Genomic DNA, 24,214 nt, shown 5'->3' on the forward strand with positions numbered 1-24,214 from the left:
GGATTCTCCTGCTGGTATGGCTGGTGCTCCTGTCGAAGCCCAGGTCGATCTGTGGAATGCAGAGATGACTCGGGCGGTTGACACGATCGCGCCCAAGCGCCCTCTCCCTCTGAGCAGAGCCCGGCCAGCTCCTTGGTATACACCTGAGCTGAGGGCAATGAAGCAAGAGGGGAGACGGCTAGAACGCAGGTGGAGGAAAACTCGTGCTGAGTCTGACCGAACACAGGTAAGAGCCCACTATCGAGCCTACTCTGTGGCGGTGAGGGTGGCAAAGAGGCAGTTCTTTTCCACCAGCATTGCATCTTCTCAGTGTCGTCCGGCGGAGCTTTTCCGAGTGGTTCGCGGCCTGTTACATTCTGGGCCAGGGAGAGAGACGGTGGAACCCTCGGTGGCACACTGTGACGAGTTTGCGCAGCACTTTGAGGATAAAGTCGCTCAGATTCGTCATGAATTGGACACCACCATTAATGCAGTTCCATTGGTAGAGGCGTTCAGAGCACCGTCTGGTCCAGTTTTATTGGATGAGTTTCAGTTACTGAGGCCTGAGGATGCGGACAAGGTGCTTGGCCAAGTCCGATCGACCACTTGTGTGCTTGACCCTTGCCCTTCATGGCTTATTAAATCAAACAAGGAGGGGTTGTCCGGCTGGGTCCAGGAGGTTGTAAATTCCTCCTTGAGAGAGGGAGTGGTGCCTGCTGCTTTAAAAGAGGCAGTAATTAGACCACTCCTGAAAAAGCCTAACCTGGACCTAGAGGATGTTAACAATTATAGGCCAGTGGCCAACATCCCCTTCCTGGGCAAGGTGCTTGAGCGGGTGGTTGTAGGACAGCTCCAGGCACTCTTGAATGAAACGGATTATCTAGATCCATTTCAATCAGGCTTCAGGCCTGGTTTTGGAACGGAAACTGCCTTGGTCGCCCTGTGGGATGACCTCTGCCGGGAGAGGGACAGGGGGAGTGCGACCCTGTTGATTCTCCTGGACCTCTCAGCGGCTTTCGATACCATCGACCATGGTATCCTTCTGGATAGGTTGTCTGGGTTGGGAGTTGGAGGCACTGCACTACAGTGGTTCCGCTCCTACTTGGATGGCCGATTCCAGAAGGTGGTGCTGGGGGATTATTGCTCTGTGCCATGGCAATTGTGCCATGGGGTTCCACAGGGCTCTATTCTAACCCCCATGCTGTTTAACATCTACATGAAACCGCTGGGGGAGGTTATCCGGAGGTGTGGGCTGAGGTGCCATCAATATGCGGATGACACCCAGCTCTACCTCTCTTTCTCATCAAAACCAGGTGAGGCAGTGGCTGTTCTGAACCAGTGCCTGGGCACGGTAATGGACTGGATGAGGGCTAATAAACTGAAACTCAATCCAGACAAGACGGAGGTACTGTTAGTGGGTGGTTCGTCTGCCCGGCTAGGTGATATTCAACCTGTTCTGGAGGGGGTTGCACTCCCCCTAAAGGATCAGGTTCGTAGTTTGGGGGTGCTCTTGGATCCAGAACTGTCACTTGAGGCACAGGTGAACTCAGTGGCACGGAGCACTTTTTATCAGCTTAGGCTGGTATACCAACTACGCCCTTATCTGGACAGAGATAGCCTAGCTACAGTTATCCATGCTCTGATAACTTCTCGTCTGGATTACTGCAATGCGTTACACGTGGGGCTGCCTTTGAAAACGGTCCGGAAACTTCAGCTGGTCCAAAATAGGGCAGCAAGATTGTTAACAGGGACTGGCCTGCGAGCTCATATTACACCAGTACTTTTCCAGCTGCACTGGCTGCCAGTCCATTTCCGGGCCCGATTCAAAGTGCTGGTGTTAACATTCAAAGCCCTTAACGGCTTGGGGCCAGGTTACCTGAAGGATCGCCTCCTCCCATATGTGCCTGCCCGGACCTTAAGATCATCATCAGCGGCCCTTCTCCGTGAGCCCCTGCCAAAGGAAGTGAGGCGGGTGGCTACTAGGAGGAGGGCTTTTTCTGTTGTGGCACCCCGGCTCTGGAATGAGCTCCCTAGTGAGGTTCGCCTGGCGCCTACATTGTATTCCTTTCGGCGCCAGGTGAAGACCTTTTTATTTTCCCAGGCATTTTAGCTTTTTAAATTTTTATCTTTGCTGTTTTAAATCTGTATTTTAAACTCCTGTACTGCTGCTAGGTTTTATTGTGGTTGTATTGTTATATTGTGGTTTTAATGTTCTATATATTTTAAATTGTTTTATTGTGTGTCGTTTGGTTTTAGTTTTTGTGAACCGCCCAGAGAGCTTCGGCTTTGGGCGGTATAGAAATGAAATAAATAAAATAAAAAAATAAATAAAATAGTTGTAATTTTTTTCATTTTAATAGGTCTTGTTTAATTTCATTCCAAACTTTAACATAGTTATTTTGAAAAAGCATAAAATTCATATTCGTCAAAAGGACTCCCAAATATTTTACTTTCTTTTCAATTTGGAAGTACACGACTTAATGACTGAACAACTTATCAGCTATTTTTTTTCTTGAACATTCATATTCTTTGTTAAAATTTTTGTTTTCTGTTTATTAACTTTGAACCCTGCCACTGCTCCAAATTCTTTTAATTTTTTCATAAAATTTCAATTCCCTTTAAAGGTTCTTCCAACATAAACACCAAGTCATCTGCAAATGCCCTCAGCTTATATTTCTCCTTTTTAATTTTTATTCCTGTAATTCAATCATCTTGTCTTATATCTCTGTTCAATAATTCTAGTACCAATATAAACAACAGCAGTGACAATGAGCAGCCTTGTCTTGTTCCTCTTTGTATCTCACAAGGTTTAGTCAGATCCCCATTTATAATTATTTGAGCCTTTTGATCAGTATATACCGATTTCACCGATTTTATAAAGTTTTCTCCAAAGTCCAGTTTGTCTAAAGTCTTAATTAAAAATTTCCAATCGAGATTATCAAATGCTTTCTCTGCATCTAAAAAAATCAGAGCTGCTTGTTTTTCTGGATGTTTTTCCAAATATTCCACCACATTCAAGACCGTTCTTACATTATCTCTCATCTGTCTCCTTGGCAAGAAACCACTTTGGTCCTCATATACGAACTCCTGCAATATTTTCTTGAGCCTTTCTGCCAAAATGGTTGCAAATTTCTTATAATCATTGTTTATTAATGAGTTTGGTCTGTAGTTTTTTGTCGAGATTAAATCCTGTCCTTCTTTAGGTATTAATGTTATATATGCTGTTTTCCATGTTTCTGGTATCCCCCCCTTTTCTAAAATACTGTTCATCATATTTTTCAATGGTTGTAAAATTTCTTCTTCACGCTTCTTATAAAATAATCCTGATATTCCATCTGGTCCTGGAGTTTTTCCCAATTTAATTTTTTTTATTGCTTCCACCATTTCATTTACTGTTATTGGGCCATTCATCATTTGTTTTTGTTCCTTAGTAATTTTTGGTAAACTTTGTTTATGAATATATTTCTCCATTAATTCTGGGGAGATATCCTGTCCTTTATACAAATTTGAATAGTATTGATAAAAGGCTTTCTGAATTGCCACATTATCAGTTAATTCTAATCCACTTTCACTTATTTTCACAATTGTTTTCTTTTCTTTTTCCTTTCTGAGTTTATAGGCCAATCACCTTCCTGGTTTATTAGCAAATTCAAAATTTCTTTGTTTTACCAAGTTTAATTTTTTTTGCATATCCTGGACTGTTAACATCGACAATTGTTGTTGGAGTAATTTAATCTGTTGTAGGACACTTGCCTTTCCCAGTTTTGTCTTTAGGAATTCTTCTTTCTCCTTTATCTGTTTTAGAATATTTTGTACCTTCTCTTTTCTTTTCTTTTTCAGTTGTGTGTTTTGTTGTATAAAATAACTTCTTATATAGGCCTTACTTGCATCCCATACTGTTTGGATATTTGTTCCCTTGTCCAGATTCAATTCAAAAAATGCTCTCAATTTCTTTTTAGTGTCATCCACAATACTTTTATTTTGAAATATCATTTCATTCAATCTCCGTCTAAAAGTAGTGCTTCTTTTCACAAATGACATAGATATGGGGTTATGGTCCGAGAATGATCTTGGTAGGTCTTGGATTTTGCCAGTCTTTGTAGCAAGCTCTTTAGTTGTCAAAATCATATCAATCCTTGAAAAAGATTTATGTCTTTCTGAAAAATATGTATATTCTTTTGAGTTTCCATTTTTATCTCTCCATACATCTACTAAAGCCAAATTGTCCATCAATTCAAAGAAACTTTTAGGTCATTTCCCTTGATAATGCTTTTTTTCTCCGATATTCTATCCATTTGAGGTGTAATCACCCCATTCCAATCTCCCATTAAAAACCAACTGTCAAAAGTTAGATCCACGAGTTTGGATAAGACATCCTCATAAAATTCCGCTTTGTGGTCATTGGGTGCATAAACCCCTAAAGTCAACGTTGATACACCATTCAGTGTAATTATAACTCCCACAAAATGACCTTGTTCATCTGACAATACCAATTCCGGTCCCAAATGTGGCTTAATATATAAAACTATTCCATTTTTCTTTTTTCGGCTTGCAGTTATAAACTCTTCACCTAGTTTTTTTTCCAGTTGTTATTGTTATTGTTCCAGCCTATTTGAGGCTTTCTGCCAAAGATTTATTTATTTTGGCTTCCTTTTCTCAAGGTCATGCAGAAGATAGAGGGAACTGGGCAAAAACATAGCTTTCAGCCATATAAATTCAAACATTAAAACCTTCAAACAATGATTTAAAGAAAAAGAAAGTTAATTAGATTGTAATACTTATTCAAAATGCAAACAGCCTTAGTATTTATTTATTATTATTAATTTATTTATTCTTAAATTTATTAATTGCCCATCTGGCTGGTCACCCAGCCACTCTGGGCGATGTACAGCATACAATAAAACAGTTTAAAACAATAAAATTCTACAATAAAAACATTTTCTAAAATACCCTAACCCACCCCAAATGCCTGCCTGAACAACCATGTTTTTAATGCACGGCGGAAGCCCATTAAAGAGGGGGCATGGCGGAGTTCCCTAGGGAGGGAGTTCCACAGAGTGGGGGCCACCACAGAGAAGGCCCTCTCCCTTGTCCCCACCAGCCTAGCTGTCCTGGCTGATGGGACAGAGAGAAGGCCATCCGAGGCTGATCTTGTTAAGCAGCCTGTCTGGTGCTGCTGGAGGCGCTCCTTAAGATAGGCTGGGCCGGAACCATATAGGGCTTTAAAGGTCAAAACCAACACCTTGAATTTGGCCTGGAAAACAACTGGTAACCAGTGCAACTCCTTCAGCACTGGAGTGATGTGATCTCGCCGGCGGCTGCCTTTAATCAGGCGAGCCGCCGCGTTCTGTACCAGCTGCAGCTTCCGAACCGTCTTCAAGGGTAACCCCACGTAGAGCGCATTACAGTAGACTAAACGAGAGGAGACCAGGGCATGTACTGCTGATGGGAGCAGATGGTTGGGAAGGAAGGAGCACAACCACCTTATCAGATGGAGTTGATACAGCGCTGTCCGGCTCACAGCTGACACCTGAGCCTCCATGGACAGCTGGGAGTCCAAAATGACCCCTAGGCTGAGGACCTGGTCTTTCAAGGGTAGCTGTACCCCATTCAACACCAGGTCAACATCCCCCAGCCTCCTCTTGTCTCCCACCAAAAGTACCTCGGTCTTGTCAGGGTTCAGCTTCAGCTTATTCCTCCCCATCCAGCCACTCACCATCTCCAGACGTTTGGACAGGGATTCTACGGCCAACCTTGGTGAAGATTTGAATGAGAGGTAGAGCTGCGTGTCATCCACATATTGATGACACCGCACCCCAAACCTCCTGACAATAGCCCCCAGCGGCTTCACATAGATATTAAATAGCATCGGGGAGAGGATGGAACCCTGTGGCACCCCACAAGTGAGTGGCCACGGGTGCGAAACCTCCTGTCCCAGTGCTACCCTCTGGTACCTGCCGGACAGGAAGGACCGGAACCACTGCAATACGGTGTCTCCAATGCCCAACCCCTCCAGGCGGTCCAGGAGGATACCGTGGTCAACGGTATCAAAAGCCGCTGAGAAGTCGAGGAGAACAAGGAAGGAGCATTCGCCCCTATCCAGAGCCCTCCTCATATCATCTACCAAGGCGACCAAGGCCATTTCTGTCCCATGCCCAAGCCTGAAGCCTGAGTGAAATGGAGATAATCTAGATAATCAGTTTCTTCCAAGTGTGCCTTCAACTGCATTGCCACCACCTGCTCAATCACCTTGCCCAAAAATGGCAGATTTGAGACTGGGCGAAAGTTGTTCAGAACTTGAGGATCTAAGGAGGGCTTCTTTAAGAGCGGTCTTACTGCCTCCTTGAGGGCTCATGGCATCACTCCCTCCTCAAGGGAGGCGTTCACCACCGCCCTGATCCCTTCACCCAGTCTCTCTCTGCAGCCCATAATGAGCCAAGATGGGCAAGGATCAAGTAAGCAGGTGGTTGGCTTTACAGATGAAAGCACCTTGTCCACTTCATCAGGAGGAAGAAGCTGGAACCAATCCCACAAAACCGGTTTGCCACAGGCCGCCTCTTGCTCACTAACTGTATCCACAGTGTGCAGAGTAACACACCTAATCTGATCAATTTTATCTGCAAAGTGCATTGCCAAGGCCTCACAGGAGGCCTTAGAATGCTCCAGTGGTTCAGGAGCCACAGGACCGACCAGGCTCTGGACCACTTGGAACAGCGTCCTGAGACAGCACTCTGCAGACACGATACAGGCAGCATAATATTCCTTTTTTGCTGCCTTCACCGCCACGTGATAGGCTGAAGATACAGCTCTAGCCCATGTCTGATTGTCTTTGGAGCGAGACTTCCACCACCGGCGCTCTAGCCATCTCACCTCCTGTTTCAGACCTTGTAACCGCGGATTGAACCATGGCGCAGTCCGAGCCCTGTTCGGGGGAGAGGGCGTTTCAGAGCCACCTGATCTAATGCCCCAGTGATTGCGGCATTCCAGCCACCCACCAGGGTCTCGACTGAGTGGCCGTTGGTGTGCCAGAGAATCCCCAAGTGGCCGTTGGCGTGCCAGAGAATCCCCAAGTGCATTCAGGAATCCATTTGGATCCATAAGACGCCTGGGGCAGACCATTTTAATGGGTCCTCCACCCCTGCGGAGGGGTTGTGGAACCGAGAAGTCCAACGTCACCAGATAGTGATCTCACCATGACAAGGGGGTGGTGGATATACCTCTGACTTCCAGATCACTCCCCACTTCTCCAGAAACAAACACAAGGTCTAGTGCATGACCGGCTACATGGGTGGGCCCAGTTAGAATATGGTGCAGCTCCCAGGAGGCCATGGTCTCCATGAAGTCCTGAGGTGCTCCCGTGAGGATGGCCTCCGAATGTACGTTGAAGTCCCCCAACACCAGTAAGTTAGGGGACTGTACACGCACATCAGAGACCACCTCAAGCACCTCGGCCAGGGAGTCAGTTGTGCTGTGGGGTGGACGGTACACGAGCAGAATCCCCAGACTGCCCTTCGGGCCCAACCTCCAGTACATGCACTCAGCAACCTTGGTCTCCCGGAGAGGGGGTCTGGTGAAGACCAAGGACTCTCGGTAGATAACAGCCACTCCCCCTCCCTGATCCCCAGCCCTCGGCTGCTGTGCATACGAAAATCCGGCTGGACACATGGCTGCAAGGGTTGGAGCAGCAGCCTCGGCCAGCCAGGTCTCCGTAATACATGCCAGGTCTGCACCCTCATCCAGGATCATGTCATGGATGAGGGAGGTTTTCTGGGTAACAGACCTGGCATTGCAGAGCAGCAAACGAAGGCCAGAAGATGGGGTCATGCCTCCCCCAGCCATCCTTTGGCTCTGGACAGGCCCGGAGCAGGGGACAGATACTATACATCTCTCCCTTGTTCCCCTTACCCGGCATGGCCTGCCCCTAGCGCTCCGCCAGCGCCTGCTGCCCAGCCTCGGTATGTTCTGGCCCCCAACACTCCCCCCACTGCCTCCATCAGGTGGATACATGCCTCCTCGCTCCCGCCTATCAGGCAGGCTACCCACCCCTAAAAACACAACAAAATCCCCCAGAAAAAAAAAATTAAAAAAAACAATTAAAAATCCCCTTAAAAATGCCAAGCAGGAGTCCACAGGGAAGGCCTGGTGTTGGTGGTGGTGGTGGCGGCGGCGAAAACCCACTTCACCAAAAAAGTATTTCTTTTTTCTTCTTTTGAAAGAACCTCTTGAGTTAAATTCACTTTGTAAAAGTCAGCAACTCCTTGCTTTTCATTCAGGTTAGATTTATACAACTGCTATACTTTCGCTTTTTGCTGTGCAAGTGGTGCTTGCTGGTAGTTTAAGTTTCCAAATACTATCTAAGATTGAGCACGCCCTCCTTATATTCTCTTAATTAATTAAGAGTTTCAAAACAGCGTTTCAGTGGGTGTTTATCTCCGGCGACTGACCTTAGTTTTGAGCCCCTTTGCATCCTCCGCAAATGTAGCTGTTCTTCATCTGGATGGTACTGAAGGCTTTCCCTTTATTTTCCAGGGGGGAAAAAAAGTTTCTCAACCTTTTCACAGCTGTTTGAAAGAAGCGACCTGTGGAGCCCCGCAACCAAAATTGCAGATCTTCATAGCTATGCCCATTAGAAAAGGGAAAGCCCATCAGATCAAGCTGAAACAGAATTTTGCATAAAATCTAAAAACTGGGGCATGTTTCCATGCTAACGGCTTCACTTTGTTTGCAACTCTGTTGCGATGTTTCCTCAATCGCATCTTCCCCTTTTTCAGTTTCCATAGTGCTTAAAGTCCCAGCTTATCATCGCTGTAGCCTGGGGCTCTGTGCTGTTTCCACTGAGCAATAATGGAATCATTTTCTTGATGGCTGAGTGCAGTCTGAGTGGAGTCTGGGCTGGGTCTGATTACCTCATCAGTGTTCCCGCCTCCTCGGCCGTGTTTCCAGGACAACAGAAGGAGAAGCTAATGGAGGAGTACGGGATTTTTAAAAAGGAATCAGCTTTGCTGTGAAGAGAGGCTCCCCCCCCCTCCTTTCCTCTGAAAGTCCAGATGCACCTGCATTTCAGGAGCAAGCCTCATTGAGCACAATGGGAGTTACTTCTGACAAGACAGTAATGGGTTTGTTATGGGAAAGAGAGCGAAACCAGCCCCCATTTTAACACATAGGATCTCTATATGGGAGCTGTGAATGAGTTACGTCCTAAGGCAATGGACCAAAGCCTCGAGATCGCGCTTAATCGCATTCAAGGAATTGGGCTTAAAAGTATGCCATTTCAATTGAGGGGAAATCTCTGTAAGTTCCAGTGTAGGCATTCAAAGGCAAGCCTTATTCAGCACAACGGGAGTTGCTTCTGAGGAGACACTAATGGGTTTGTTGTGGGAAAGATAGCAGGAAACACAAAGACGGAATCCAGTCACCATTGTAATCTGCAGGATAGCTATAACGAAGCTGCAAAGTACTTTCTTCCTAAGGCAATTCATCGGAGCCTGGCTTGGTCTCTTAAACGTATTTAAGGAATTGGGCTTTAACGTGTGCCATTTCAATTGAGGGGGAATCTCAGCCTCATCCACTGCATTGGGAATTACTTCTGAGGAGACACTAATGGATTTGATGTGGGAAAGAGACCGAAACCAGCCCCCATTTTTATGAACAGGACCTCTATATGGAAGCTGTGAATGAGTTATGTCCTAAGGCAATGGACTGAAGCCTCAAGATTGTGCTTAATCGCATTTGAGGAATTGGGCTTTGATATGTGACGTTTCAATTGAGGGGCTTCTCTGTTATTTCTGTGGTCACTGAGTGGGCAAGCCTCATTCAGCACAATGGGAGAAAACACCCCTTGACTGGGGTAGTGGGCTGTGTTCCTAGTGCTTATTTTCAACGATGTTTTAAAAGTTGGTCCCTTGGCATCCTGCTCCCAAACTGCGATGAAACTTCCAGAAAACAGAGAGGGAAAGGGTTGGGTCACTGAGGTCAGAGCAACACACCCACAAAGGTTGGGCTACACACCCCATGGGCAGGGCTATGATACCGGACCCAGTGCAATTGTGGAAACAGGTCAGTAATGGAGCCAAGGTAAGCTGGAAAAGTCAGACTATAAGCAATCTCAGATGAAGCAGTTTTTCAGTGATAAAATGCGGGGCTGGTGCTGAATGGCCATGATGTCATGGAAACACAGAGACCTCACCGCACAGCCAGGTTGGAGTAAATTGCTGGTGGAAACACGGCCCTGGTTACCTTTGGAGTTTCAAGCACAATTTTTATAACATGTATCACCAGGGACTGAGTGATCTCATACACACTAGGGAAGCTAATATCCAGCAACTGAAAATGAGTGACACTGTCAAATTCCACCTCAAGCAGAATTTGAAGCAGTTTTACACATGGAACTGGCCCTGAAGAAGAACCACGACTTAACAGAATCTGTCAGTGAATCCAGCAAGTTCCAGTAAATCTGTGCTCAATGTATCATGGTACAATTACCATGAGGCATGCCAGAGCCCTGAGCACATGTGATCATACTGAAGAGTACATGAAGTCGTTGATCCCACAAAGCACCATAGGTCTACACACACACACACACTCACACAGAGAGAGGGAGAGGGAGAGAGCAAGGCCCAGATTTCAGAAATCTACCCAGAAGATTCAGTGGATATTTGAAAAAGAAAACCCACTTCACCAAAAAATTTCCAGATGGGAATGCAACAACTCAAAATCTCATCTTCAAAATCTGAATTTTAAAAATGCAGAAGTCTTATATGCACAGTTGACATTATTGCTTTCCTGCTTCTGAGCAACCCTGAGGGCAGAGTGCAGGTGAAGCCACCCGGCCTAGTGAGAAGCCTGCTCCTTTCTTTAAGCCAAGGGCCTAATGTGTGAGGGAAATGGGGACTGAAAGATGGTGCCATGAGAATCCGGTGAGGGCAGGGGCTGGCAACTAGTGGCCCTCCAGATGTTTTGGTCCACAATTCCCATCATCCCTCAGCATTATCTATGCTGGCTAGGGCTGATGGGAAGTTGTCAACACCTGTGTTAGAATGTCTGCTCTCTTCACAGATTAAAAGAGCTTTGAGAGTGGTTAACTGGGATTGGAAGAGAAAGTGCTTCCTCCAATCCTAATTAACAGCTTAAAACTGGAGGAGGAGACAATTAGGCTTGGGAGATCCCCTCCCTCTCCCTGTCCAGGATGCTATTAAGGATTCAGCTTTCAAGTTACCTCAGCCCCACAACTCTTTGAGGGACCAGAGCATCTTATAACTGAAAGGTCCTGGAGAGAGGGACATGAAATTATGGCTGAGTGATGCTCATTAGGTCTACAGCCCCTGACACCAATTCCCACCCACTCCTCAAGTCTCACATAGAGTACAGAGACATGGGGGTAAAAATACTCCCTCCTCTCACTGCATTGCTCTTTGATGCAGCATGGGAAAGAAAAGCTGAACTCCCCATAACCACATATTTATAGGAAGGTTTGAGGCTGGCTGCACAGGCAGGCAGCCCCAAACTTTAAGTGCTATAACACTATAACACTGCTTTGCTTAGGTTCACGATGGAGTGTTAAGCTTGCTTCTCAGTCTCAGAGTTCTAGTGGAATTTATATAATTCAAACAACACTGCATCACTATGTTGCAGGCTCCCACCAGGTCCAACCTGGCCTGTTCCTAAAGCTCTGGGCAGCTTACACTACAGATATTGCATGACAGTATTTTTAATCTCTCCTCCTGCCTCCAACCCTACAACTAAAAACTGGTGTGGGTGCTGACCTGGTGTTCAAGCTTAATTGTACAACTAGGTCATAAACAGGAAAGTTTCATTGCGATTAGAGCTGAGCTGAAAGATAATGGGTGGCTGGAGAGGACCAAATGTTTGCACAAAAGCTTGCCACCCTGCACATTTTTTGCAGATGTTGCTACCGCCTGTTTGAATAGTCCCGGCACTGGTGGGCACCATTTACTTTAATGCAAGTCAACTTCTTATTCAAAAGATACCAAAGTGAGGGCAGGAGCTGATCACCAACACGGGTCAATTATCCCCTGTTCACTCTGCTATTCACCCCCCCTCCAATCACCAGAATGACCCCCCACTCAACACTGGAGCATGCCAACAGGGTGGTGAAGTGGAGGGGGCATGCCAGCTCAGCACTGACTATGATTAGTAACTACCTCATATTTGTGGTTGCCCCCAATGCTGGTCTCTGTCCCTCCTCCAACCTGAGGGTAGAGGGTAGAGTCTGGTTCCTGGTATATCCTTGACCTCTGGAGGCACTCACGATGCAGAAAACAAACCAAGCTCAGGTAGAGGGTGGGGGCTTTCCGTGACCTTGCACGCAATTCCAGGGGCATTCAATAAATCAGCTGGACTTCTCAAAGCTCTGCACTGCAGAGCCTCAGCACCTCTCTTGCCAGACTACAAGGTGCACTTGCCACTGGCAAGCTGGCAGGGACATTTGTGGACCTCCAGCCACATTACAGAAGGGGTGGGGAACATGTTTTAGGTGGGGGGCCAAATTGCCCTCTATCGGGCCCTCTTCAGGTCAGATGATATCAGTGGGTGGGGCTCTCATCACCTCACCCCTGCCAATTTTTTCTTTCTCCATCCACTCTCAGCACAGAGAAAAGCACTCAGCCAGTGCTAGGAAGAGCAGCTACTTCTCCCAGTGCTGGCCAAGCTCTCAGTTTTGTACACTGCACATTGTCCCCGTAGAGGTAGCACATGGTGGGTGAATGGACTCAGCCAGCACTGGGAAGAGCGGTCACTCCTCCCAGTGCAGCCAAGTGCTCAGCTTTGCATACCATGCGTTGCCCCTGTTGGGATAATGCACAGCACATTAACAAATTCAGCTAGCCTCTCCTCCCAGCACCAGCTGAGTCCCCCGCTGCCTGCATCCTGTTATCTCCAATCTGTGATTGGATATAACAGCAGGGCTTCCCCTATGTGCTGTTTGCCCTGCAAATTGGGAGGTGGAGCGGCACACGGGGGAATCCCGGCTGGTTATTTCCAATCAAGGATCAGAAATAACAGCAGGAATTCCTCCAGGGAACAGAGCTTGGTGGCCAAGCCCCACACCTTGGAGGAATCACAGGAGGTTCTTATGGCATGATGGGGAACCTTTGTGGGCTGGAGGTTCCCCATCCCTGCATTAGTTAGTTCCTGTTTTCTTGAAAACTGGTGTGTGGGTTGAGTTGGGGTTTCAATCTGAATCATAGAGCTGTGTCCTGAGTGTACTCACTGACTTTCATTCTGATAGCTCAGTGCTCAAATATATTTTGCATGACAATATATTTTGCATTTTCCTTCCCTCCCCATTTGAAATGGGTGTGGAGGTTGAACTGATATTCAAATTTGAAATACAGAATTGTGTCCCGAATGTGTGCACCAAATTTTACTCTGAAATCTCAGTATTCAAGAGAGGTATCATGTTAAAAACAAACACACCCAACTATAGGAAAGGAAAGGTTCCTCCTGTGCAAGCACCGAGTCATTGCTGACTCCTAATGGGATGCCGCTTTTGCTAGCGTTTTCATGGCAGACTGTAGCGTGGTGGTTTGCCATTGCCTTCCCCAGTCATGACTACCTTTCCCCCGCAAGCTGGGTACTCATTTTACCGACCTCGGAAGGATGGAAGGCTGAGTCGACCTGAGCCGGCTACTCGGGACCCGGCTTCCGCTGGGATTGAACTCAGGTCATGGGGAGAGTTTTGGTTGCAATACTGCCGCCTACCACTCTGCACCACACGAGGCTCATACACCCAACTATAACCAAGTAGGAAACACCTAACAGGTAAATATGTCACTTCGCTAAGCCAATTACAATTTGTGATTTTTCACTTTAAGAAGAGAAAAGGAAGAAGAATGAAGTTTTCCTTTAATAATTCCATACAATGTTCCTGAAGAGCCAGATCCTTTGCTGCCACTAGGGATGTGAGAAACCCCCCGCTGCTCGCCTCTCCTCCCCTTCGTTGAAGCACGCAAGCGATCGGCGGTCACCGTCCATCGTCCCATGAACTGTTTGCGGCTTCGCTGGGGGGGGGTTGACTCGGGAACCCTTTTGCACAAAAAAGGGCAAGTTCACACACAAAGCCTCGAATTTGCGCACTTTTAAATCTCTGAAATGCGCATTCAGCTACATCTGCGCAACATTGGTATACAGTATTGAGATCCTGCCCTGCTGCTAACAGAGACACCCCATCCCAAGCAAAAAGAATAAGCTGATAATGTGTGTTGGGCAGGCCCCCATGTTTCCCGATTGAGCAATGATCTTTCTGTGTAGTGAATAAATCTGACCATTTTTCATTCTGTAAGCCATTAGCATGATGACTCACTCATTGATTCTGCCTGCTGCTACTCTCCTCTCCTTTGTTTTGCTAATGCTGGGCACTTGAGTCTTTTGTTGTCTGAGAACATGCACAATTATATGCCTGGGGTGAATGCTCCTTCCTTGTTCTCCTCGACCTCTCAGAGGCTTTTGATACCATTGACCACAGTATCCTCCTGGACCGCCTGGAGAGGATGGGCATTGGAGACATCGTATTACAGTGGTTCCGGTCCTTCCCCTCTGGCAGGCACTAGAGGGTAGCACTGGGAGAGGAGGTGTCGGACCCGTGGCTGCTCACGTGCGGGGTGCCACAGAGTTCCATCCTCTCCCTGATGCTATTTAACATCTATGTGAAGCCGCTGGGGGCGATCATGAGGTTTGGGGTGTGGTGTCATCAATATGCGGATGACACGCAGCTCTACCTCTCATTCAAATCTTCACCAAGGTTGGCCATAGAATCCCTGTCCAAATGTCTGGAGATGGTGAGTGGCTGGATGGGGAGGAATAAGCTGAAGCTGAACCCTGACAACACCGAGGTACTTTTGGTGGGAGACAACAGAAGGTTGGGGGATGCTGACCTGGTGTTGAATGGGGTACGGCTACCCTTGAAAGACCAGGTCCGCAGCCTGGGGGTCATTTTGGACTCCCAGCTGTCCATGGAGGCTCAGGTGTCAGCCGTGAGGCGGACAGCACCGTACCAACTCCATCTGATACGGCGGCTGCGCCCCTACCTTACCGACCATCTGCTCCCACCGGTAGTACAAGCCCTGGTCTCCTCTCATCTAGACTACTGTAATGTGCTCTATGTGGGGTTACCCTTGAAGATGGTTTCGAAGCTGCAGCTGGTACAGAACGCAGTGGCTCGCCTGATTAAAGGCAGCCACCGGCGTGATCACATCACTCCGGTGCTGAAGGAGTTGCACTGGTTACCAATTGGTTTCTGGGCCAAATTCAAGGTGTTGGTTTTGACCTTTAAAACCCTGTACGGTTCTGGCCCAGTCTATCTCAAGGAGCACCTCCAGCAACACCAGACAGGCTGCTTAACAAGATCAACCTCGGGTGGCCTTCTCTCTATCCCGTCAGCCAGGAGAGCTCGGCTGGTGAGGACGAGGGAGAGGGCCTTCTCTGTAGTGGCCCCCACTCTGTGGAACTCCCTCCCTAGGGAACTCCGCTATGCCCCCTCTTTAATGAGCTTCCGCCACGCACTTAAAACTGGTTATTCAAGCAGGCATTTTGGGTGGGTTAGGGTATTTTAAAATAATGTGTAATGTGTAATTTTATTGTTTTAAATTGTACTGTTGTACATCACCCAGAGTGGCCGGGTGACTGGCCAGATGGGCGATTAAGAAATTTAATAAATAAACAAACAAACAAACAAACAAGGGGTCTGGTCACTTCAGTGCTGCTATTGCAGATTAGCAGACATGGGAATTTTTTTCACACGAGCTCCTGTCCTGTCTGCAGAAGAGGACTTATTGCTTTATTCTTTTGTTTGGAGGATGCTGCTCTTACACATTGTAGCTTCCTCTCCACCCCTACTTTTCCTTCTCTCTCTCTCTCTCTCTCTCTCTCTCTCTGTGTGTGTGTAGGCTTCAGGCTACATTTGCTAATTCCCCTAGAAGGCACCTTACTTGAGTCTTTGTAAACCTCAGAAAATGTGCCACTGTGATATGGCAACCTCTCTGTGATATGGCAACCTCGAACAGTCTTTGAGGAGGGGGATGGGGCTTCACTGGAACAGGCCCTGGACTGGACCATATGGGGTAAACCCCTGGTAAATCAGGGATATTTGGAAGGAGCTCAGAGAGGAAAAAGCAGCAGTAGTTCCATCCATCATCAGAATGAGTTTCCTGGAAAGAAGCCTGCTAGCTAGGGCAAGGCTTTCTGAAATTAAAAGCTGATCTCTGGAAGAAATGATGTTGATGCAGAGAGAGAGATGACCGTGTTGGACTAGGTGTCAGGAGACCTGGGTTCTAGAACTTCTAGTCCCCACTTGGCCATGGAAGCTCACTGGGTGACTTTGGGCCGGTCACAGACACAGCCCAACCAACCTCACAGGGTTGTAGTTGTGAGGATAAAATGGAGAGGAGGAGGATTATGTACGCCACCTTGGGTTCTTTAAGGAGGGGAAAAGGCAGCATATAACTGTAATAAATAACAAAAGAAGAAGGATTTGAAAGAGCCAAAGTTCCCTTGCAAGAGTGAGGCTTCTGTGGAAGCAGGTGGGGGACGGCTTTGACCACTTCTCTCAATCAGCACACTTTTTTTGGTTCATTAGGTAGAACGTGGGAAGACCCACTCACGTCTCCCTTGTTTTAAGAATGCATTTCCATGATAAAGGACAGGCCGGGGCAGGTGACTCCGTACCTCATTCATTCTCTTCAGGTGACTGCCTGGGGGCTGGGGATATAACTGAATGTCTACCGACTATGGTCAGTCAGAGATTCAGTCACATGCCTGGCTGTGGAAAGGGCAGGGGGGAGGGGGACTTATTTAGGCATGCTGCCATGTCTGAATGGAAGATGTGCCTTTCCCTCAAGGAGGGCTTTTTAAAAAGGCACTGCACATTCAATGGGCAACAAGAAACTCCTGCCCTGCCCAGCAGTTCTTCCTACTTCCAGCTGTTTCCTATGGGACATGGTGACCTTTGTTTTGGGGGGCGGGGGTTCTGATGGCTTCCACACTGCGACAGTCACACAGAAATGCAAGAAGCAGAAATATATAAAATCAGGGATGCGCGCATTTCGCCAGCACTGATACAAAGCATAATTGCTGAAAATGAGGTTTGTGCACATTTCCAGTCTGCATGACTGGCAAGGAGGAGGTGAAAAGAATTACATAGGTATAGCACCATGCCTGCTGCAGCTGGAAAGAGAACTTCCCATTTCTCCAGAAATATATAGTATATAATACCCACTAGTGTGACAGTGGTATCACCATCATGGGCATATTTCTTGGGCTGTCCTTTTGGTTCTCTCACAGCCCAGTGGGCACCCCGGCCAAGTCGAAACACAAACACATAAAATGACATCACACAACCAAGAGACCAAAACTACACTGCCCCTTTTATTATTTATGTATTTATTTATCTATTTATTTGGGTATTGCATTTCTATTCCACCCAATAGCCGAAGCTCTCTGGGCCGCCGTTCACAGAAATTACAACCAAAAAACACACAGTAAAACAATTATTTATTTCCCTCTCGGGCTAGCTTGCTCTCATCTGATTTATGAAGGAAATATCTTTTTTCTTTCCGTTTATTCTGCTTGGGAACATATTCTCTCAAATGCTGGAGTTAAATTCTAAGTTTTAGGAGAGATTTGCAACATAATAGCACATCTCCTTGCGGTGGCTATCTCAACTTGCCACTGTAAAGGAATAGTACTTTCTAATTGTTACTCAGAAATTGAGGGCAATGGCCCATTTCAATCTGAATGCAACGACCATCATTCAGATAGGAAGGGGGTTGCTTGCTCTCATCTTTTCCTGGATCTCTCTGTGGCTGTGTCATTTCTCAATTCATTGAATGCGCAAAATCAAAAGGGTCCTGGCAGCTGCGTTTCCCCCTGCCCCCGCTCCAAAAATGCGCATATATGCAGATGCACACATTGGGGGCAAATGCGAAAAAAAGGACAAATGCGCAAAACTGAAGGGATGGCCGCCGAAGCTGTTTGCTGAACAGACGATGGGTGAGAGCTGGGGGAGCTGGTGAACAGGATTGCCATAGTGCCTGAGACCGTGGGAAACTCTCAAATGGAGCGGAGCAGGGGCAGGCGAGGAGGAGTTCACGAACTTCAGTTCAGAGAGCCGAACAGAGAGACGATAGTCAAAGACGAAGTAGGAAATGAAAGTTCGCGACATCCCTAGCTGCCACCCACTTGGAGTCATGGCTTTCAGAAATGCAAAATAGCCCTCTGTGTCCCTTGAGAATACTGTAAAAATGCAACCACAATAATGCAGCCCTTGCAATTGGAGTCTGATCCAGGAGAAAGACTTGAGCACCAATGGTTATCTTACATGCTCTCTAATGCTATCGAAGAATCCCACATACACAGGTTTTCACTGGCTGTTTGGTGGAAGTCACAATGGCTGAACATTGTCACCTAGCAACAGCTCATTACACTTTTGAAAATATTCTCCTACAAATGCCACACATTTATTCTGGACCAAAATTACCACCCACATAAAACCAGTATGGAACCCAACTACTCTCATTCCACTGGTAACCTAGAAGAACCAGTGTGGGTGGTTTCATTGAGAGGTCCAGAAAAATAATAATGAGTTCCTAAAAAACTAAAAAACTTTCTATGGAATTCTCAAAACTATGACAAATAATTACAGTGAGCTGGTGGATAACTCAGCTACTGCAGGTCCCCCCCCCCCCCCGGCTTTTTTTAAAGGATGTGAAAGAAGACTGGGTGAAATAAAAAGACACTTTCTCGACCAGAGCAAGACTGTAGTCTACTCTATTGGTCTCCGTTGGCTGCCACACTTTAAAAAGGATGCAGACAGGTTAGAAAGAACTCCACATAGAGAGCAGAAAGACAATTAACAAGTCTGGAGCAAATCATGACTGAAGAATGATGGCTGGAACTGGAAATGTTTAGCTTACGGGAAAAGAAGATGAAAGCAGGGCATTAACACTGTTTTCAGGGCTTCTCTACATTAAGCAAAAATACCGCATCCTTACCAGGGCTTTTGTCTTCCAGAGTCTTTCTGGGTTTACAATGGGCTCCTTTAGACGGCGATCATGTGATTTGGAATTGAAAACTTCCCTTCTCGGCAATACTCTATATGTTCAATGAAACTGCGCCATCTAGTGGCTGAATTATAGCACTATGCTGGCATTACACACTGCTGATATTGCACCAGCATTTTTTATTACAGCTTATCACCAATCTTTTTGAAAGCTGGATAAAGGGGGGGATAAAAGGGGGAAAGTGCATGAGACATCCTGGATGTTGATGACATCATGTAAAGAACCCACAAATTTTCATGAGTGACCGATCACGAGCATGCAATAAATTGTTCATGTAGAGAAGCTCTAAAACTCTTCCATTGTAAGGGGGAAAGGGAATATCTGTTGGGGCTATTGAGGGAAGAACCCTCAATTAGGAGCAATGGTTTCAAGTAGCAGCAAACAATACTACTTAATATGTATATACCGGTTTTCCTAAGTAGTCAAAGTGTTTCATATAGATTATTTTATAACATTTTTATTCTGCTCCTTCTCAGGGAGTTCAGGGCAGTGTATGCAGTTCTCTTACAACCAATAACCCTACAACGTAAGTTAGATTGAGGATGGAACTCATTCCCTTTGCTCCCTCATCTTCATACCTAATATGGATTGAAATATAAAACACTCCCCACTTCAGAACACTGGCTGGCAGATGTGGGGAGACACATAACATAATGACATGATCGTACATATTATGCTGTTGCAGATTTTACTAGGAAGAGGGAGAAACGGGAATTCGAGCGTCAGCAGCTCCTCGGTAATGCTAACAACCCCTCTATAACATAGGCCAGTATTATTATTCCCAATTTACAGATGGAGAGGCTGAGAGAACAGTGTCTTTGCTTAGCACATACAAGGCAGCACAGGTGTACAAAATATAGGAAGGAAGTCAGGTAGCAAGTAAACATCTGGAAGTAGGTGTTACCTGGTGCAGTTCAGCCCTGCCAATGAGGGGCTTTTCTGCTTCTCAAGTGAAGGATCCAACCCATGACTCAGGGATTCTATCAGAGAGTCGATAGGCAGCCCCCAGGCCAAAAAGGCTCTAAATGCTCTTTGCAGTTTTGTTTTTGCCATTTATTAATTTTTCTCCAGGACTAATCAAAAACAAAACATGAAGGGAGAAAGCCAGCCCCTGGCAGCAATCTGGGAGAGATATTGACATTCTCATTAAGGCAGGCTTCATTAAACAGCCCCGTCCTCGGTATCAGTGCTGCCCGACGACAGTGTCTCCAGCTAATTATCTTTTGCTGGCAAAAGGAATTGTACAATTCTTCAGCGTTGCTTAAAAAAAGAAAACTCTACCTCTTCAACATCGATCTTTTATTTTCTTTCCTCACTGGCATCCACTGGATTTTCTCTCTAACCATCTCTCTTCATTCCTCTTGTTCTCTCAAAGCTTCTCGGAGGAAACCAATGTTACTTCAGAAAAACTGCGTGGAGGAATGTCTCTCACAATAATATGGCTGCACGTATAAAACATCAAGCTCTGTATATTCAAGAAAACCAAAATCAAAGCTACTGGGTGGGAAATAACTTTATCATGGATCTATCTTTGTCACTAAAGGCCCAGATAACTTTAGTGGCTTGGAGCACCCATTACCATTTTTGGCTGGGATGGCAAATATGCCCATTCCTGGATAGGGATAGCCTAGCCACTGTGATCCATGCATTCATAACTTCACTGTTAGACTACTGCAAAGCACTCTATATGGGGCTGCCCTTGCACCTGGTTCGGAAGCTGCAGCTGGTGCAAAACGCAGCAGCTAGGATGCTTAGTGGAGCACCTAGATATACTCATATTACAAACGTTTTAAAAGACCTGCACTGGCTACCTATTATGTAAACTGCTTAATTTTAATATATTAAGCAGTATAGAAATATTATAAATAAGAACGTACCCTTGTGAAGCAGGGGGACTAATACCAGAAAAGGCTGATGGCAGCAGCAGATGACTCATCTTTAAGGCTTGGATTTTTTCATAGACCAGGCATTAATGACAGGGCATACCGGAAATGAAGTTCCCCATAAAGCTTCCTAGCTCAGAACTGAAGGCAAGAAAAGTGCAAAACGGTACACTACACACCTAAGGTAAGGAGCTTTATTAGAACATCTCCTGCCAATGCTAAAAAAAGGAGAAGTTTTCGGAGCCACAAGCATTCTGTCTTCCAGCACAGAACTCCACCCAGCAATTAGAAGCATATGAACCCTGATTAATTGGGGTGGAGGGAGCAAATTTAAAAGGTGAAGGTGGTGGTTGCCAAGAGGACTAAGACCAGAAAAGGTCTGGGAGGAATTTCCAGTGGCCAGAAAATTGTACATCTTCATCCCTCCCTGTTCCTGGCAGCATGGGTCTCCTTCCTTCCACCCCTGCTCCACTGTGTTGTGATGGCCACTAACTTAAATTATTATTTTTTAAGTGGTAAAAAGAATCATGAAGAAAAATTGTATCAGCTGTTATTGTAGATAGTAGCTAAAAATGGAATCCCTACGTTTGGAGCTGAGACACCTCTGATTATGGGGCAGAGTACACATGGCTCCCTCCACACGTTTAATGAACAAGTGGAAAGGTCACAGGGTAGGCCCGTCCACTGCCGTCACTGAAAACCGCTGCCATGTTTCCCTACATAAGGTTTATCAGAAAGAGGTCTCTGCATGTACAGATGCACTTTCGGAGAGCTCCTACACATGAGAAAGGATCTTGACCAACCTGTACCTGCAGAGAACTTCGTCTGAATGTCAAATACATATCCATCAGGGTAGCATGATGGGAGTATGCAGTGGCGGTGGTGGGCGGCATGTGTTCTTTCAGTCCTTGGAGCTCTAGAACCTTACTGAGGTTTATTTCCATAGTACTATAGGATGGTTTCGCCTTACTTGCAAAATGGGCCTTTGTGTTTGGAGATTTCACCACATATTGCCCACACACATTTTAAACCTATATTTGCAGCCATAAGAGAATTTGCTGAATGGAAGAATGAAAGTGAAGACTCTTAGGATGTTGAATTATGCTCCCAATGTCAAATTCTGTAATTTTTCGCACTTGTATGGAATTGTGGAATATACATGGCTCTGTTTATTCCCTGCTTGTGAGCTTCACAAGGACATCTGTCTGGAAGGCAAAATGTTAGGATAGGTGAACATCCTACCCAGATGAATTGTAATGGGCTATTAGCATTGTTACCATGGAAACCATGCTCCACTTCTTCATTCCTAAGGTTGCAATCCTGTGCGTGTTTAGACAGAAAAAGCCCTACAACTCCCACCATTCCCCAGCCAGCATAGATTGTGCCCTATATTGTAAGAACCCAAGTATCTTCTGCATGGAAGGTAACTACATTTTGACCTCACATTTTCAGGCTCATGAAGGGCATGAACTTAATTTAGTACATTCCTTTTGCATTCAAATAGTTTGATTAAAAAAAGGTTTGATTCTCTTGGCCACTATAAGGAGTAGATGCAGGGGTGGGCAACTTGTGGCCCCCCAGATGTTGTTGGACTGCAATTCCCATCAGCCCTAGCCAACAGATCTAGTGGTGAGGTATGATAGGAGTTGCAGGTCATTAACATCAGGAAGGCAACAAGTCGCCCACCCCTGGTATAAGTATGGGCTTAGTCACTGACAGCTATGGCAAATATGTACCATATTTTAACCTTAATAAGGAATTGTTCACAATAAGCACACATAGTATAAGTCAGTTTCCCCCAACCTGATGCTACTCAGATGTGCTAGACTACAATACCCATCATTCTCAGCCAACATGACCACTGGAGAATAATCACTGGTATACGTGATTATATAGTAGTTAAGGTTAGATGTAGGAGATCCAACAGAGAAAATTCTTGTGACACTTGAAATTCCTCAGATATTTTGCCTATGGGGGAAACCTTCTCATCTGCTTTAAATTTCACTTTAATTTAGGGTATGGGGAACCACCTTGAGAAATTTCACTACTTTTATTGAAACCAGTTTGATTTCTCTTGAAATATATCAGATGCATGGTTTGAAGAAGAACGTCCATATTTGGTTCTAACTTCCCTTTAGGCAAAATTTCAGTAACAACTAAAGGAGTAGCTATTACCAGACATTTCTCTTCAAAATTACCCTCTTGACAACAACCCTGCCTCTAGAATAATTGACAATGGGATATGATGCAACAGCACCACATTCAGATTTGAGGGCAAACGGAATACTCACCATTACTGAGATGTGAAGGATCCTTAGCTCTTCTTCTGCCGATTCGCTCTGGGGTTCCTCTGTGGGTTCCAAACCAGGCAAATTGGGAGTGCCATCTTGATGGTGGATATGGAAGAGCAGCGTGCCATTTTCGAGCCACTGCTGCCTCCAACGCACCAATGGGATATCTTCTGTGTTGCCTGAAATTTCTGTGGATGAGGGAAGAAGACCAATGCAACCAGTAGAACTACTGAACAAACCGGTTCACAAGAAAACCCACAGACAACTTTCTAGAGGAACAGCATTCTCCGAGTAATCTTTCTTAGGCTGACACCACCTAAGCATGGTGGGCAATCTGTGGGCCTCCAGATGCTTTGACCTACAATTGCCATCAGCCCTTGCCAGCATAGTTAATGGTAAGGGATGACGGGAACTGCAGGCCAAAAAGATGCAGAGGGCCACAAGTAGCCCACCCCTGATTAAAGGGGTGGATACAGCCAGCATTGTCTCTGGATACGTCAGGAGGAAAGATACTCATTCAAAATGGTAGATATGTATGTGGAATCAAGCCTGCCACTGAAATCAGGGGAGCAATTAGGAGCTACCCAAGCCAAGACTGCCAGAGAACTGGACTGTTGCACTCTGACCTCACAACAGCACAACCCGTTCATACCCAGCAGCTTTTCATTGCTTGACTAAATATCATCAGAGCCTTGGCTGACACCTTGAATCCATCCATCAGGCTGGTCTTCGGTTTTTCTGGCCTGCAAAAGGAACTGCTAGAAGTCGGCCATGTTTCTGCCAGTCCTTGATTCCTACTTTAGTACAGGGCCGTTAGCCTTGCATTCTTCCAAAACCTAGCTTGAAGCTCCACTCAGCTAGGTGCCTAGCTTTTGAGGCACTTTATTAACCATAAATGTTATCCGTTTTGCCTTTTCCTCAACTTTCTGCATTACGCCTTTCTCTCTCTAGGCCTCTATCCTGACCTGCCAGCAAAGAAGCAATTTCT

The 24,214-nt window shown here is 46.0% G+C and overlaps 1 protein-coding gene across 2 annotated transcripts in view; it reads right to left on the minus strand.

The window, feature by feature from the left end:
* Nucleotides 1–24,214, minus strand: part of ASTN1 (astrotactin 1) — a 306,422-nt gene that overhangs the window by 190,426 nt on the left and 91,782 nt on the right. For both annotated transcript variants that reach the window (XM_084851218.1, XM_084851217.1), the window contains exon 2: nucleotides 23,227–23,414. In XM_084851218.1, coding sequence (XP_084707344.1) covers nucleotides 23,227–23,414 — 188 coding nt within the window. The remainder of the gene's footprint in view (nucleotides 1–23,226; nucleotides 23,415–24,214) is intronic.

Source organism: Heloderma suspectum, chromosome 4 (assembly GCF_057233095.1).
Source record: "Heloderma suspectum isolate Gila_16-S chromosome 4, 16-S_ref, whole genome shotgun sequence".
NCBI lineage: Eukaryota > Metazoa > Chordata > Lepidosauria > Squamata > Helodermatidae > Heloderma > Heloderma suspectum.